Here is an 18,946-nt window from a genome sequence, read left to right as displayed (position 1 = left end):
TGTATAAGAGACAGCTCTCTCTCTCTCTCTCTCTCTCTCTCTCTCTCTCTCTCTCTCTCTCTCTCCTCTTCCAGATTTTGCGTGGGAGACAAATTTTTCCTGAAAAACAACATGATCTTATGTCAGATGGACTATGAGGAGGGGCAGCTGAATGGAAGTTTTGAATCACAGGTTCAGTAGCATCACCCCTGCCCTGGTCTGGGGGCTCTGGGGCCAGCCCTGCCAGCAGCTCACCAGCCCACTCCAGCTGCAGCAAGGGAGCCCGCCATTGGCCTGGCTTGGCCTGCCCACGATCTTTTTAAAATTCTTCATCCACAGAGGGGACCCCCCCTTCCTTGGTCCCACGCCATCCCCGCCCGGCACCAAGCAGTTACAGGTGTAGATGTGCGGTTGTGCCCCTGTTCCTGAGCACTGCCTCGCCTTTCCCCACCTCACCTAACTAGTCTGTGCGTGAGTCTGGGGGCCAGGCAGGGCCTGTACAGCCTGTCTTCTGTATATAAACTGGAACATTTATTTTATGAGAAATGTAATGCAATTTTATTACTGGTGTGAATTAAAAAAGTATGAATGTTTCCTGGGGAGCCTCCCTGTGGTTTATTTGGGGTTGGGGATGAAGACTGGCTCTAGGGGAACTCTGCTAAATATTTGATGATAATAATAATAACTCATACAATGCTCTACAGTGTTGTTGTTTTTTAAACCTTTCCCTTCTGTCTTAGAATCAATACTGTGTATTAGTTCCAAGGTAGAAGAATGGTGAGGGCTAGGCAATGGGGGTTAAGTGCCTAGAACAGGGTCACATAGCTAGGAAGTGCCTGCGGCCAGATTTGAACCCAGGAACTCTCATCTCTAGACCCAGCTCTCAATTCACTGAGCCACCCAGCTGTCCCCTGTTCTACTGTTTATAAGACATGTTCCTATATTTCTAATCTGATCCAACCTCCAAGAAGGCCAGAACTGGGAAGGTCTTTTAGAGTTTACTTAGTCTGACCCCCTAAACCCATTTTATAGATGGGAAAACTGAGTCTACAAAGCTAAAGTGACTAATAATAGTTGGAATCTGTGTACTGTTTTACAAATATTAACTTGTAACAACCCTAGGCGGTAGATGCCATTATTATCCCCATTTTACAGATGGATGTGTCTGAGGCAAATAGTGGTAAAGTGGCCAGAGTCACACAGCTAGGAAGTATCTGCAGTAGGATTTGAACTCAGATCTTCCAGACTCCAAATCCAGTGTTCTATGTACCATGCTTCCTACCTACCTATGATCCAAAACTGATCCAGGTTCTCCAAGTGAAGTAAATCCAATTTAACTCAGCAAACATTTAAGTAGTGGCTGTATTTAATGCCCTGGCCCTGGCACTGAGGAAGACCCAAAGTTTACCCATGAGCTCATTCCATGCTCTCAGAAAGCTTAGTCTAGTGGGAAGATAATATACATCCACAGATAAATCCATAATACACAGTGTTCCATGATAAGCCCATTACAGAGGTCCAGAGCACAGTGTTCTATAAGATCTGAAGGAAAAGGTCACCATCAACTGGGAGGAAACTGGGCAGGCTTCCCTAAGGAGGTGGTATTTGGGTGGAGTTTAAGGAATGGATAGTAACTCAAGGGCAGCTAGGTAGCACCATGGATAGATCCCTGGGTTTGGAATCTGGAAGACTCATCTCTTGGAGAAAAATATGTTTTCAGATATTTACTAGCTGTGCGATCCTGGATAAGTCACTTGACCTTATTTACCTCAGTTTCCTCATCTGTAAAAATGAGCTGGAGAAGGAAATGGCAGATCACTCTGGTAACTTTACCAGGAAAACCCCAAATGGAGCCATGAAAGAGTTGGACATGACTTAAAAATGACTGAACATGTGCCAGACACTGTGCTAAGCACTTTATAAATAAAATCATTTGCTATGCACATATATCTGGGAAGTAGGGACCATGCTATGATTATCCTCATTTAAAGTTGAGGAAACTGAGGCAGAGATTGTTAAAATATTTGTCCAAAGTGGTACAGCTAATGTCTGAGGCTAGATTTGAATTCATATCTTTCTGACTCTAGGTCCAGTGCTCTATCCACTGCATGACCAAGCTACATGTAAATCTCATGTAATTCTCACCCATACACACAGAGAAGCAGCCAAGGGAGGACTAACTTCACTCGGAGCCTCGAGAACAACAGGGCTGTTGGGACCTTGGACAACTTGCTCATTTCCTACCCAGAGTGAGAAATTCTGAGGCCTAGAAATTGGCAGTGGTTGGCCAGGGGTCACACGGTGACCTCTCGGTGGCAGAGACTGGCCAGGCACCCAAGTGCCCTGGCTCTTGAGGCAGGGAATTATTCACCATGCCAGGCCTGAGTGATTCCTCTTGTCAAAGGCTCATAGGCCAGGTATGGATTCTCAGAGTTATCACCAAATCTGAGGATCTAAAGGTTGTCTGTAAACTAGACTTGGCAGCACATGCTGAACTTTAGGGCTCCTCCACCAACAAGAGGGGGTCACTGTGAACCTAAAGCCCAGCCATCACTGCCTACATCCACATTAAATTTTCCTGAGTCTCCCACAGCCCTGTGGGTCTCACCCTGTCCTGTGAGGGGAATAGGATGAGAAGAAAATATGGGCACTGTATTTGGAAAGACAGCATGGTGCAGGGGACTGAGCCTATCTACTGGAAGGCCAAATTCTTGGACTATGCTATTATGTTGTTGGGTAATCTTGGACAAGTCCTTTCCCCCTCTCTGAGTCTTGGTTGTTTCATCTGTGAAACGGAGAGGAAAAACTCCTCCCCGCCTCTTTTGGAGAGAGGAACTAATGAGATAATGGATGGGAAGGTGGTTGGTAAAGTAGAAAGTGTAGATGTTCTTGGGGAGCTATTAGTGGCTAGACTGGTACCCCAGAGAGCAGTCAGAGACATCAAGGACACTTCCACCTACCAGCTCCTTCCCCAAAGCTCCACCCCAGCTGGGCTTTGTGGGGAGGGCAAACTGTCCTTTCTCCTCTTTTCCCCTCCAACCCAGACCCTCTTAGAGGCCATTGCAAAGTGCCTATAGCCCAGAAAGGCAAGTAGGGCCTTAACACAAATACAAGGAGATGTTAACCCAGAAAAAGAAAGAGATACCAGGCAGACAAAAATACCCAGGCACAAAGGGGCATACATAGACACACAAATACCAGCAAATACCCTTAGGATTTTGAACTAGAGCAAACGTTTATTGATCATCGATTCAAGTCTCATTTTAGTACACATAGAAATAGACCTAAAGTCAAGGTCATTATATGCATATTTGGAATCAGAGGTTGTTTTTCTTTTTTCCCCAACAGAAAAAAGAAGTAGGAAGTGAAAGAAATGAGATTTTTGTTAATTTTAAAGAATTTAATTTAAAAAATAAAGTCAAAAGCACATACATCCTTGCACAAATAGACTCCCTTAAAACACCCTCCGTGATGAGGAGTGAGGGACACTCCAGGCAGGGAGCCTTCCTATCATGTAGGAGGGCCCTTCTTCCACACATTGGGTCCACTTGTGGTCTTCAGTATAGATAGTCTCACTCATATCACATAGATTCACAAAACTGAAAGCTGTATCTAGGCCATGACGATGGAGGCCAACAAAGTGAAAAGGCTTAGGGGAAATGACCCACAGAAGAAGGTAATTAGTTGGCAAGAGAGGGACTTGGGAAAGACCAAGGGAGTTGGGCCAGTCTTTGGAACCAAGAGTCAAGAGCTACCCCCAAACAAAGGTTCTATTGAGTTTCACTACCATCATTCATTCCAGTGTAGAGGGAGCCCCAAGTGTAACAGGGCTCCATGCGTGGCAAGGACTATCCTTGTATGGCTCAAAGAGAGGCGAAATATATATCTCTAGCTTCTTCTCTCTCCCATTCTTCTCCAAGGAACACTTTTCCTTTGAGCCAAAAGGGTAACTAGGAAGTTGGAGCTGGAGGCCACCACTTGTCCTGCTCAGAGAGTAGAGATTTGAGGCTAGAATTATATAGATACATATGACATAGACAATATATTCATATACAAATATATCTGATATATAATACACATATATGTTTTATATATACATTTATATCTGCTCCTTTAAATATAGTTAGTCTAGGGCTGTGTTGGCAAACCTAAGGCACACCAGAGGGGGCTGCTCCCTTCCCCCTTTCCACCTTGCCTGAGGAAATTTTTCACATCACCCACCCCTCTGCCCAGGAGCCCAATGGGAACACTTCCTCCATCCTCTGTCTAGGGTAAGGGTGAAGCTTACATGAGGCATGAAGGTGTCATTTGGGCACTCGGTCTCTAAAAGATTCACCATCACAGGTCTAGGGGGATGTGGTTAGAATCGATGTAATTTCAGATTTTATTATTATTGGGGGAAAGGGAACTCAAGGCTTGAACTTCCAAGGCTTGACCCCTTTTCCCACCCAATATCAGTTCCACAATGAATATAAATAGTGAAGAGCAAAGAAACTTATTTATCCAAAACACAGCAAAACAGAAATCAATTAAGATATAGTAAGAGACTCTAGAAGATGATACAGAGTGAAAGAGCTCTCTCATTGGGAATAAGCTAATTCAGGTCAACCAAAAGAGGGCCCAGATCTCACCCAAGAGGAAACTCTCCAAAGACTCTGGAATAGCAATCTGAGGATGCATTCTAATGGAGACTGCTGATCCCTTTCACATCTTCCCAGAGTCTTTTTCTTCAGCAACTTGGCTTCTTCCATCATCATCATCACCAACATCATATCTATCTCTGTCTCTGTCTATCTCTCTCTGTGTCTGTCTGTCTATCTGTCTGTCTCTCTCTCTCTCTCTCTCTCTCTCTCTCTCTCTCTCTCTCTCTCTCTCTCTCTCTGCAGAAAGCCAGAAGCACCTGGAACAATGAGATCCTTGAAGAATCTCAAAAGAGGTATGTACTGGAGAAAACTGAGCTCTCTCACTCTCACCAAGTCCACTCCCTCATGCAGGGAAAGGCATTCATCTCCACTAATGAGAAAAGAATCTCATACCAATTGGCTTTGGGACAGGGGTTGCATGAGGAAGGCCTTTGCCCTTCAGGGGTAGCTCCTTACCCCCTTGGGTAGAAGAGAGATCTAAAACAAGTCCAGCTGACTGCCTCACTTGGAGGGAAGGTCTCACCTTCACATTCAGATCCTTTCCTGTCCTGTGCTCCATGCTTCTTCCACGCACATGCCCCTCATAGGAATACTCTCCAAAGCCCCCAAATCCAATCGAATAGGAAGGCCAGAAATCATACAAGATGAACAAATGTATAAAGAAAGAAGGGAGACGAGGTTTGGCATAAGGGATCCCTGAAGGTTCCTTCAGCTTCTGCTCCCACACAGACTTCTCTTTTTACTAGTTCTCTCAGAGTTAAGGAAGGGCCTCAGAGAAGTGGGAAGGGTTAGGAAGGGTTAGAGCAATCATAATAGATTCTCCAGACACTACCCCAGGGGCTGAAAGAGATAGAAGGGGAGGATCTAAAAAGCCCTGGGTTTGTAGCTGTTGTTTTTGTCCTCTCAATCTATCAGACACATCCCCAGATGTGGCCCCAGTGCCTAAGGGAAGAAATCTGGGTTGGAGAGGCCTTGGCAAGGCAGACAGACTGGGCTCACATTCACCCAGCTTCTCTTATGCTAGAAGGGGACTCTATTCCCCCATTTTGAGACTGAGGTGGGAAAAGTCAGGTAGAAGGGGTGGGGGAGTTCTCTTTTTTGAAGGACCAGGAGAGGTGGGTCTGTGTCAGCACTGGAGATCTGGGTGTATTAAAAAGAGCACTAATTTTTGGAGTAGATGAAATCTGTGCTCAAATTCTGAATCTAACTCTAATTATTTGTGTTGTTCTTGTTTTTCAGGCATCTCCGCTGTCTGTTTTTCTAAAAGTCTATTAAGTCAGTGCCTACCTTCAAGAAGCTCCCATTCTGGCTGGGATATTCTGCATATAATACTACTTAGTTCCATACATATTATTTAGTGACCTTGGGCAAGTTTCTTAACTTCCTCGGGCCTCAGTTCCTTCATATACAAAATTAGGAAATTGGGAAATTCTTTCTAACTTTGTCTATGATTCTTTGATTCGAGCAAAGTACCCAAGATCCTTCAATCCATGACTTCCTCTGTGGAAGTACTCCTCACATAAACACATCTATGCATTTTTAGTAGATGGGATGCCAACCCATCTATGCATGAGTAGGTGGTTTCAGGAGGAATTGCCCCTATTGCTCGTCCTAAAAAAGAAACACAAAACCATCATCTGAGGGACCCTAACTGTCTGGTGATGAGCCTCTCCTGGCTTGGGCTGGGCATTCTGTAGATTGACAGACTCCCACTATGGATGCTTGTCATCAAAGCCTTTCTATACTGGTTGGACCAGTCAGTATTGCCTTTAAGAACACAGAGAGATCATCATACTACCTTAAGAAAAACAGCGGTGAAGGGTCTAACACCACCAAACATGTAGGGAAAATGTCAAGTATTCTGTAGCAAGCAATGGATTTTGTTATGGGGGATGCAAGATGTTTTGCATACATTAGCTCATTTGATCTCTTTAATCACTCAGACTTCTTTTTCTAGACCTATGATTGGATAAGCTTTTTCTGGTGAAGAAACATCCTCAACCAGTACAGATTAGCAGCTCTCCTACAAATCATACTTTTAAGAAGTTGCCTGGTGGCAGTAGGAGGCAGCTAGGTGGCTCAGTAAATAGAATATTGGGCCTGAAGTTAAGAAGACCTGAGTTCAAATGTAGTGTCTGATACTTGCTAGCTGTGTAAGATCATGGACGAGTCATTTAACCTCTGATTGTTGTACAAAAGAATCTGCTGGAGGAGGAGATGGCAAACCACTCCAGTATCCTTGCCAAGAAAACCTCATGGATAACTATGGTCTATGGAGTCACAAAGGGTCAGACATGACTGAAAAACAACCCAACAAGTGGGGGCACTAAGATGTTGGGTAACTTGCTCATTGTTATTCAACCAGTACATATTTTTGTTTCTTGATAACTTTTAACTTCTGTTTTAGAATCAATAGTATGTATTTGTTCCAAGGCAGAAGAGTGGTAAGGGCTGGGCAACTGGGATTAAGTGACTAGTCCAGGATCACACAGCTAGGACATATCTGAGGCCAGATCTGAACCCAAGACCTCCTGACTCCAGGCCTGATTCTCTATCCACTGAACCACCTAGCTTCCCCTCAACCAGTATATGTTAAAGGCAGGACTTGAACCCAGATCATACTTTGAAAACAATAGTTCATACAACAGATATTATTCTCCCCATTTTATGGATGAGAAAACTGAGATTTAGAGAGACTCACCCAGGATCACTCAACTAGTTAATGCCAGGAGTTGGATATATATCCAGCTCTTCCTGCCTCCAAATCCAGTACTTGTTTCAACCCAATGTTATCCCTCTTGCCTTTAAAAACAAACTCTTTCCCCCTAGGCTGTAGCATATGCCTCTACCAACCCCTCTCTTTGCCCCAAGAGCAGGCTTTTTGTAATGTTTGGTATCCCCTTCCCTCTTTTTTCCCCTTTCCCAAACTTGGGGGGGTTGTGGCAGATAAAGCCGTCACCCACGTTAATTACATGGTTATCAAGAGATAGCAGGGCCCCAGAATATGCCGTTTCTGGGCAATTACGATTGTTTCCAACAGAGTTACCATATTGTAGTCCATGAAATAACATGTCATTTTGCAGTAATTATGTAATTAACTTGTCTCACCACTCTAGGATGCACAACAATTAATTCCCTCACAACGAGAGAAACTAAGAGTCAGCCTCCCAGACTCAGAAACCTTGAAAAAGCAGAGCAGGGTCCTTGGAAAGGGAGGAAGACAGCCACTGCCACCAAGAGTCTCAGCCCTGACCAGTTGTATTCAGCCTTCCATCTTTCCCTCTAAGGATCTTTTGGTCCCACCTATGCACACTGGGCTCTGGTTTATGCATACTGACAGGAGCCCTGTAGGTCCTAAAAAAAAATCTCATTAGCCTGGAGACCCCACATCCACTAATGCTCCCAGGGGAAGAGGGTACATCTTGTGGGTGGTGATGGAGTGAGCCAGGTGTCCGATCTCTACATAGCACTGCCTTTTGCTCATTCGAAAGCTCCTTCTTAATTAGCAGCCCTATATACTTACTGCTTGGCTGGTGTTGGGGGACTACCAGAGATAAATAGGATGCATCCCTGACCCTCATGGAACTCACCCTCAAGAAGGAGAAATGTGGTGTCCAAGTATAACACTTTAATCTTGCAAAATTCAACCCAATGTCCTAGCTTAGCTTATCCTAAAATGGGCACCGACTACATGATCCGGCGTGTTAGCTAGAACATGCCTCCTCTGCCTTTGACCAAATCATTGGCAAAAAAAAATGTTAAATAGTACAGGGCCAAGCATAGAGTCTTAGGGCAGCATACTGGGGGCCACCTTTCTAGCTGACATCAAACCATTAATGCCTACGCTTCAGAGGTGGCCATTCAAAGAGCTCTAGATCCACTTTATTTGTTGTCGTCCAAACCACATCTCTCCATCTTTTCCGTCAGTCATATTTTCTAAGTACCTACTTTCTATCAGGCACAGTGCTAAGGGCTGAAATGAATGAAACAATCCCTGCTTAGAAGGAGCTTACATTTTAGCGGTGGTGATAATAAGTTCTAATTATTATAATAAGACTCCTGAGTTCAAATCTTGCCTCAGACACAAGGTGTGTGACCTTGGGCAAGTCACTTGATCCCTTTTGCCTCAGTTCCTTCATCTGTAAAATGAGCTGGAGAAGGAAATGGCAAAACACTCTAGTAACTTTACCAAGAAAATCCCAAACAGGGTCATGAAGAGTTGGACACAACTGAAACAACTGAACAACAGCATATTTATACATATAAGTAGAAATGAAAGTTTATGGTCTTAGAAAAAGAAAAGGAACAAATGAGTAATGTGTGAAATCCACTGTGTGACTCTATGTGTGGTTGAGATGAAATAAAGGAAGTGGTTATGGGATTGAAGGAGCCTGGGGAACTGGGAGGTGAGAGGGCCACAACATGGATTTTGAAGTACTCTAGTATAATAAGGACAGGAATTAGGGAGTAAAGGACACCAGTGGGCTAGATGCCAAACTCTTTGAGAAAGGAGGGAGAGTGACCCAAGCGCTGGTGTACAACAGCCACCTCCATTTGAATTGGGTAGAACATTTTAATTGAGTGAACTTCAAAGGAGGGGAGGTTGCTAAGTGATGGTGGTAAGTCTGGAAGAGGCTTTGTGAAATTTTTTTTTAATCTAGGTAAGTCAGTCTAACTAAGAACTCTGTCAAAAAGAAAATGAGGTTAGGCTGACATGACCTGTTCTTGATGAAGTCATGCTGGCACTTTGTGATCACTGTTTCCCTTTTCTCGATCCACTATTTCCTTCACAATATGTTCTAGAAGTTTGTCAGGAATCAAAAGTCAAGGTCAGTGACCCCTAGTTTTAAGACCCCATTCTCCTCCTTATTTTGAAAATGCAAGAAACATTTGCCTTCCTTCAGTCCTGTGACACCTCATCCATTCTCTAAGCTCTGTCAGATATCACTCTGCATCTGAGTCTTCAACTCCTTCTGTACTTTGGCATGTAGTTTGTTTGGGCCAAATGCCTTGAAATCATCTCTGCTTATCTGCAATAACCAGCCTCTGTCAGGAGCAGCTGGGTGGCTCAGTAGATTGAGAGCCAGGCCTAGAGATGGGAGGTCCTAGGTTCAAATCTAGCTTCAGACACTTCCCAGCTGTGTAACCCTGGGCAAGTCACTTGACCCCCATTGCCCACCCTTAGCACTCTTCTGCTTTGGAACCAATACACCGGAAGATAAGGGTTTAAATTAAAAAATAATAGCCAACCTCTCTTAAGCCTTTTTAAGTTCTCTCCTTTCCACTCCAAAGAATATTCTTTTATATTCTTTTATAGTAATTGAGAAAACTGTTCTGGTTTTCTGAGTCCTGCCTATGTTGCACCAGGCTATTTCTACTATAGACATACCTCTTTCTCTTGCCTGGAACCTCATCCTTTTTATTAATTCTCTATGCCTAGAAACTTCCAGCTTCTAGACAATTCCCTCATAAGATCCCTTTCACCTTTTAATAACATGAGGTTGCCCTGATGCATGGAATAGCAGCCACAAGAGTTTCACCCAACAATGCAGAAAGATGTAATATGAAGTGGGTGAAATAATATGGCAAATGCAAGATGAGGAGCTCTCACAAAGGATCATTATATACTTCCTCTTTCATCCATAGCCTGCAGACCATTGGGCCTGGCAGTCTAACAAGATCTCTGTTCTGCTTTGGAGGTGTTGGATGCTGCCCTCGTTTGAAGGGTGGGTGCTATTCTAGCATCTTTTCTTTACTCCCATCCTTGGAGGTCTCACTTTAGGTCATACAGCCTTCTCTTCTATGAGTTAAAACAGTCAAATCAAGGCCTACTGCTTCATATTCCTGGCCAATTGAATTATTATGCAAGAACCCTTTAGAATCCAAGGAAGTTATCATGGACTAGGACACCTTAACAGGAAAAATGAAAGCAAAATGAGAGTTTGGCATCTCACCTCTCCATCATCTAGTATCATCATCCTAAAACCCAGAGAACTTAGCTAAGTTCTTTAATCTTCATCTTTTTTCCCAATAGAGCTTTTAAAAAAATAACACCCATATGTTTGTCCAAAGACTGCATTACCTAGCCAAGCTTAGAATCAGGAAGCCCCAAATTCAAATATTTTCTCTGATATATACTAATTATGTAATCCTGGCAAATCTTCTCTGGGTTTCAGTTTCCTGACTTGTAAAATGGGAAGAAAGTGGTGGTCAATAATCTTTTCCAGCTCAAGATTTAAAATTCTAAATCATTTAGCCTCTATGTGTTTCAAGCAACTTTGTTAATCTCCATTGGTAGAAGGAATTTCTTAGACTGATAAAATCACATATTACAGGATTATAACTTTAAAGATGGAAAGAACATTCAAGGTCATTTAATCTAATATATTAAAGATTAGGAAGACGAGATCCAGGGATATTAATAGTTTTGCCCGGGGCCACATGAACAACAAAGAGAGAAGTTGGGATTCAAATCTGGGTCCTCTGACTATAGATCCTTTGGGATATTCAAGTTATTGTCACTAGTTTTCCTTGGCTAATCTCAGCTCACTCTTAATAAAAACATTCCTTTTATTATTCTTTCAATATGGTGTCATGCTTTTCTATTCATCTTCTACTACCTGGCCCTTGTGTATATCTTTTCTACATACCTGTTTTTTAAAGGGAAGACTATTATTAGCCATGCTGTTTTCCCCCATCCCTCCCCTCCCTCCATTAGAGAAGGTACCATTTGACAAAAAGATAGATGTGGGGGCAGCTGGGTAGCTCAGTAGATTGAGAGGCAGACCTAGAGATGGGAGGTCCTAGGTTTAAATCTGACCTCAGACACTTCCCAGCTGTGTGACTCTGGGCAAGTCACTTGACCCTCATTGCCTAGCCCTCACCACTCTTCTGCCTTGGAGCCAATACACAGTATTGACTCCAAAATGGAAGGTAAGGGTTTTTAAAAAAAAGATAAATGCATATATAAAACTATTTCTTATTTCTATTTATTGCTTCTTTCTCTGGAGGTAGACATACACAAGCCATTCTTCAAACAATATTTCTGTTTCTGTATATAATATTCTCTTGGTCAACAACTTTCTCAAATATTAACCAATATCTTTAGACAATTTACTTTTTTTCCTCTAATTGCAGCTGTTTTCCTTAAGAACTTTCCATCCCTTTGGGGCTGATTTCCTCTATCACATTCTACCTATGATATCATCTACAAAATGTGATCTTTTAATTTTCTCTTTGCCTATGCTTATTTTCATAATTTCTTCTTGTTGCCTTATTGCTATAGCTAGCATTTCTAGAACTATACCAAATAATAGTGGTGATAATGAATCCTCTTGCTTTTATCCCTGGTCTTATTAGAAAAGCATCTAACATTTTCCATTATGAAAAATTCTAGTTGTTGGTTTTAAATAAATGCTACTTGTCATATCAAGGAAACATCCATTTATTCCTATACTTTTTGATATTTCAACAAATGAGTATTGTGTTTTGTCAAAAGATTTTTCTGCTTCTATGATCATGCGGGTTTTGTTTTTATTTTTAATAGTCTATTATGTTGCTCATTTCCTGATATTGAACCAATGCTGCATTCCTGGAATAAATTCAACCTGGTCATCATGTGGGCATGCCTAATTTAAAAAGAACAGACTAGGTAAAATGGAAGAGGTGAGAAAAGAAGAAGAGTATTGTATATTAAGAAAATGCATTCCTGTGAGGAAAATCAGGAACCAGAGTAGGAAACATCATTGTTAACATCAATGTCAACAGAAGAAATACTAAATTTCAAGTGTACTACTGACCACTTAGAGAGAGGAAATGAAAAGCTCTGGAAATAAATCACAAGCCTGATACAGAGGCCTGATAGGAGTGGCAGACCTTGAAATATATGTAGATATGCTGCATATCTTTTTCTACCCAAAAGAAAAGAGCTAATAATTTCTTGACTTGACTTTTCATTCTTTAAAAGGTAAAAGGCTCTAATAAAGGGAACTTTTATTCTATATATAATTCACACCAAAAGAAAGAACTGTTGGTTGGGCTAGGCAACAGAATAGAGATGGAGGGCAGAATCTGCCTACTGTACTCTTAGTGTCTCCTAGAAGTGATTCAGGGTTACTTACTGCTTGCTATCTCAATGGCAACCTCTTCATTGCCGTCCCCAACAAATAAATCCATCAAATTATAGAATCAAATTATGGAGTATATACTGAACACAACTTCCCAGGACATCTAACCTAATAACTACTTACAGAGAAATTCCCTTTCCAAGATTTCTGATGATACAGACTCAGTTTGAAGAATATGATGAGAAATCTACTATCTTCCAAAGCAGATTGCTCATGGACAGCTTTAATTGTTCATTTTCCCCCTTATATTAAGGCTAAATTGTCCTCTATAAATTCTTCTTATAAGTCCTGGACTTGCTTTCTAGAGTCAAGTAAGTTTATTTTCTGTGTGACCTTGGGCAAATCACTTAACCTTGGTAGGTCTCAATTTCCTCATCTGTTGACCTAGATGGCCTCCGAGGTCTCTTCTTCTGAATCTCTAGGGTTCAATGCCATACTATGATGATGTAGTAAATTGAATCTCTCTTCTCCATGACAACCATCATGTCCCCTCAAGGTTCTCTCATTTGAGCACCTTCATCCAATCCTTACACAATAGGATGCCCACTCCCTTCTTCAACCTGGGTTTCTTCCTCTAATCATGATTCAGTTCATTGGCATCCTTCTTAAAATTTGGCCTGAGCAGGATAGAAGGCATAGGGACTATCCCTTTCCTCCATTCAGGAGACAATATTTCTATCAATTCAGCCTAAGATTACAGTGTACTGGGGGTGGGGGAGAGGGGACAGGTTGCCTTCCATACTCACTATGTCCCCTCATTACTGTTCAGGGTTTAGTTCTCTGCTTCCTTACAGAAATTTTGACTAGGAGAGAGGGCCAGAGTTATTGGTTTCTTGGCCTCAGAGGGGAGGCCTAGACTTGGTGGACCCTTCCTGAAACTTCAACGGAGGAAAGAAAGGCAATGAAGCACAACTAGCATAGACCTCAACTTGAAGGCAAGAAAACCAGGATTGAGTTTCTATCACTAAGATACTCTATGTCTTTGGAAAGTCTCTTCCTCTCTCCTCTTTAAACTAATTTCTCCTGTAAGATAAAGGCATTGAATTATCACTTAAATGAGTTCCAAAGTTCCATCAGGTATATATTATTAAGGGTATGTGGGAGACATGAATAGAGAGAAACCTATGAGGGTTTATGAGTCCTGAGTCCCCAGCTAACTCCACCATCCAGAGGAGGGCCATACAGGGAAAGGACAAAACAAAAAGGGGAAGCCCTTTGAGTAGTTTCTAACCACTAAGCCCCAGTTATAAAGTTGCAATCATGGTCTCTTTTTGCCTTTGTTTGTTTCTGCTTCCTCCTCACTAAACACTTGCCTTTGAGTTTATGACTTATGTTGATTATAATCTCCTAGGTTTGTTTTTATTAACTCTTCTCTCTCTTTTTTTTTCTCTGTCTCTGTCTGTCTGTCTGTCTGTCTGTCTCTCTCTCTCTCTCTTTCTCTCTCTGTTTGTCTCTCCCTCTCTCCTTTGATTGAGCTCTCTCTTTGCCTCTCCCTGTCCTGTCTGTCTGTGTCTCTCTCTTACCTTCTTATATTTCAGTTAGTCTTTTATTCCTGGGTCCTTGATAACTGACATTCCCCTCTAAGTCTCTCCCCCCCCCACCCCAACTCACTTGAATCCATGTTGACCATGTTTGTAACCCAGGTTGACAATAATGATCTGGTGCCCCTAAGGGATGCCCTTCTTTGCTCTTATTGCTGTCTCTTTGTCATTCATGTCTGCCTTGATTCTATCTCTCTACCTCTGTCTCCTTCCATCACTCTCTGTCTCTCTGTCTCTACCCTCCCCTCCCCACTCACCTGCATTTCTGTTTGTGAACATATTGGAAGTAATTCCCTGGGCCTTGCTAAGTGACCCCCTCCTCCCATCTCTTGCTTACATTAGAGACAAGAGAGCTAATTATTCAGTCTCCCTCCCTGGTGCTGCTGCAGGGCCATTTCAGAGCTGGTGCAGCCCTTTAAAATGATTTTTAAAATCCATTTTCCCTCTGCAGGCGGGAGCAGATTGTGCTGCTGCTTCCTCCTCATTAATGCTAATTAGTGCACAATTCATGTTTGAGCACGGAGGGGACTATGTTGGCCCTTCTCCTCCTGGCCTCCAGCATCTGGATCCTGAATCCTAGCAATTGTGACCTTTAGGCATGGACTATACCTGGGCCAGCCAAAGATCGTCACTGACTGTCTAGAAACTAAAGAGCAGACACCAGTGAGAGGGGAAAGTCTTGGGTAGCTGCTGGGGGTTCTTTATATTACCAAAAAAGAAGTGAATGTGGGATTGTTCAGAAACACGAGTCTTTTATGCTACAGGCAAAGGTGGATATCTGAAGGAAGGGGATACATTGTTCTCTCACACCACAGCATTGAATGGCACCATTTGGATGGACTTGATAGGTGATCAAGTTCAACCTCATCATTTTACAGATGAGAAAACTGAAGCTCAGGAGAAATGACTTGCACGTTGTCTCACGGTTAATTAGTTGCAGAGACAGGGACTCAGATTCAGGTTTTTTTGAAACCAAATCCACAAAGTCAGAATTTTAGGGCTGTGAGAGACTAAAGACATCTAGTCCAATCTGTTTGTAAAATAGATTAAAAAAACAGGATGAAAGAAAGGTGACTTGCTCAAGGTCACATGAAGAAATGGTGGCTGATGTCATACTTGAACTCAGGTCTACTGGCTACAGGCTAGAGTTCTTTCTGCTGGAAATCAAGAGATATAGGTTCTAATCCTGACTCCATTCCTAATTAAGGGTGGAATCTTGGGCAAGTCTCTTCAAGATTTGGGCTCCTCTTTCTTCATTTCTGTGAAATGAAGTTGTATTATTTAATCTCTTGTTTTTTGTTTCATTTTGATAATCCATGATTCTAAGAGACTTGTTCACTTAAAAGGACATTAAAGATAAGGGAGGAGACAGAGAGTCAACCGGACTTAAGAATAAGATATGCCTTTTAAGCATTTAGGACATATATATCATAGAATTTCAGAGCTGGAAGGGTCCATCTAACTTATGAAGAGACATCCTCTAACATCTTAACTTCCCAGGTTCACAATACCCTTGAATCCCAAGAGGCAGTAGGCAAAATTAAAAGAGCAGTCACTCTAGAATCAGAGCATCTGGGTTCAAATTTTGCATCCAAAGCTTGCATCCAAAACTGTCTGGGAAAGTTATTTAATCTTCTTGGAATTCAATTTCCTCCTCTGTAAAACGAAATGACTTGTTTCTAGAGTCTCTAACAATTCTAGATCTAGGATCCAGTGGTCTACTTCTCTACATCTCTTCAGTCATACACATGGTTGACCACACCCAAAATCTCACCATCACCCACTTCTTTGATCAAAAACATATTCTTCCTTTATTAGACCCTAAACACATTTCAGTCCATTTCCCCCTATACCTTACTCCTCCTAAACCTATTCCTTACCCTCATCATGACCTTCAATCCCTGCTCCCTTCCCTACCTTATCAAGTTATTACCTCTTCCCTGACTCCTCAGTCTCAATCCTATACTTAACCAATCTACTCTGAACGACCTGGCCCATTGTTCCATTTCCACTCATCCCTTGTCAGTTCTAGATTATGCTTGCCACTCTTCCCCATTCTTACTCATACACTGCTGCATAAAGCTGGAGTCACCCAAAGGTGTGGACAGGGTACATTATAAATTTGCTATCAAATCCCAATTGATCTCTCAATGTTACTCTTACTCCTCCCTATTTGATTCTACTTTCCCATTCCTTAAAAAAATCTTTCCAAACCTCCTCTTCCTCTTCAAGCTTCCCACACCTTCCCAAACCCCTTTTCAACTAAGGATCTATTCTCTTACTTTACTGAGAAAATTAAGGCCATTTATCATGAACCCCTTCTGCTCCCCTTCTATTTATCTCAAGACCCCTTGACATCAACTCCCACTTTCCTCCTTTCTCTCAGTCTCTGACAATTAAGTTATCCTTCTCCATGCCAAGCCCACGCCCCCTGCATGTGCCCTTTATCCCATACCTGTCCCATATTCTTCAGAAGATCGCAACTTCAACAATGCATCTCTCTCTCTCTCTCTCTCTCTATCTATCTATCTATCTATCTATCTATCTATCTATCTATCTCTCTTTCTCTCTCTCTATCCCCCCCTCCACCTCTCTTCTCCCTCTCTCTCTCATTTTCAACCCAGCCCTGTATACTGGTTCTTTTCCTATTCCCTTCAAACATCCCAAAGTCTCTGTGATACTTAGAAAACTTTCACTAGATCCTACTATCCTCTCAATTGTATACAATATCTCTCCTTCCTTTTTTCAACCAAACAAAAAAGGTCATCTACATGTTTCTCTATTTTTCCACCTCTTACCTCTCAAAGCTTTGCTACCTGGCTTCTAATATCATTGCTCAACTGAAATTACTCTCTTTAAAGTTACCAAAGATCCCTTAATAACTAAATCTGATGGTCTTTTTTTCAGTCCCCATCCTTCTTGACCACTCAGTAGCATTTGATACTGCTAATCACTGTCTTCTCCAAGATACTCTTTCCTCTTTGAATGTTTGTAGCAATACCTTTTCTGCACCTTCACAGACTCCACTCATCAATCAGGCTTTTTGATCCTAGGTATGACACAACCTCTCAGAGCCAACAAGGAGCTCTCTAAAACCATAAGTGGCCTATCTGAATTGATAGGGTGAAATTCCTTGCCAGGAATTCTCTATACTGAAGAAATTGCAGATCTGAACCCCATCCCCCAAAATCACTCTGTAGATAAACATTGAGCATATAGTTCACAAGAACTCCCACATAAAAGTGTGTTTTCATCGGAACCTTACTGCATTCTCCAAATTGGGTTTGGGCCCAATTTCAGTGACAATGGGGATATGATATGGGGAAATAAAAATGCTGAGAAAACAGAAAATAACATCACCAGCCCTAATAAGTATGGAGGTTTTTTTTTACCCTGCTGACCTATGATGTCATGGAGTATTTCAAACTAATCTAACTTCAAGTCATAAGATGTGGCCTTACCCTTGTACTTGTGTACTAGAAAACATTTCTCTTCCTTCAGCATGCATTGAAATTTGGGGAATAGATAACTTAGCAGCACGGGGACTTTAAGTAGTTATGAAATCTTAGACTTGTAAGGAATTTCAGAGACCACATAGCCCCTACCTAAGCAGGCATCCATCCCCTCTACAATGTCCCTAATAGAGGGGTACCCAGCTGTTGTAGGGAAATTGTAGGATTTAACTTAGTTAAAAGCAGATTTTGCCAGGCAAGGCTGACAATGACTCTCTGAAATGGCAGTTGGCTTTTGGGGAGTGGGATTTTTAGCCACTGATTGAAGAGCCTGTGGATTTGGATTTATCTCTGTGCCTTGGGAAGTATCTGCAAGAACATCTAGCAAGCCCAGAAGTTCAGGTTGAGATTAGAATGTCATCTTGTATGGTGGACATACAGCTGTATCTTTCTCCCTGACTTCCCTAGTGGATTTACTGGGCTGTTTACCTGTGTCCCTGAGACAAGTTGATACATCTGATCAACAGCCCAAGGACATCTCGTGAGAAACCCTTTTCTCCTTGACCAGCCTGCCAGCCATTGCTCCAGGCTGTCTGCTATAGGTTTAGAAATATAGAGTAGCTATATCCAACCCTCCTCTCCCTGTTTACCAATAGTTTTGTAGTGGCAGATATTTCCTCCTACCTTCACTTCCTGTCCCGCTTTTTAAAATTAAATTTTGTTTATAAAAGCTTCCTTGGCCTTTACTCCTTTCCCAGATATTTGGCTGACATGTTGTATCCACTGTGTTATTTTTCCCTGGTTAGATATTATCCCCAACTAAGAGGTTTCACTTGTGGATATTTTGTTACTCTATCCGCTCCCTATAGGCAGTTGAAACATCTAACTGACTACCCTCTTTCCCCATTGTTGTGAGGGACTCATTTTAGCCCTATTCCACACTTGGTAACCATCTTTAACCATCCTTAAATCATTTACATATTTCACAGTGGATTACACTGCATTTTGAAGACAACTCATTCTTTTGTTAAATATCTCAAATTGGTGACAACTTCATATTTATATTCTTGACCTCAAATCAACTTTCCTACAACTTCTAACCATTTCTCCTAGTTCTGTCACAAGAAGAGCAAGTTGAATCCCTCTTCCCTTTGGCAGTCTTTTCAAATATTTGAAGGGGGAAAAAAAGCTATCATATCCTTCTA

At 42.0% G+C, this 18,946-nt stretch overlaps 1 protein-coding gene across 1 annotated transcript in view; it reads left to right on the top strand.

Moving 5' to 3' along the window:
- The window catches only part of LMO1 (LIM domain only 1), a 63,705-nt gene extending 63,124 nt beyond the window's left edge, over positions 1-581 (top strand). Inside the window, exon 3 of the mRNA XM_044681812.1 lies at positions 75-581. Coding sequence (XP_044537747.1) covers positions 75-180 — 106 coding nt within the window. The 3' untranslated portion in view covers positions 181-581. The remainder of the gene's footprint in view (positions 1-74) is intronic.
- The last annotated feature ends 18,365 nt before the right edge of the window (positions 582-18,946 follow it).

Source organism: Gracilinanus agilis, chromosome 6, assembly GCF_016433145.1.
Source record: "Gracilinanus agilis isolate LMUSP501 chromosome 6, AgileGrace, whole genome shotgun sequence".
Lineage (NCBI taxonomy): Eukaryota > Metazoa > Chordata > Mammalia > Didelphimorphia > Didelphidae > Gracilinanus > Gracilinanus agilis.
This window is presented reverse-complemented; position numbering and strand designations above follow the sequence as displayed.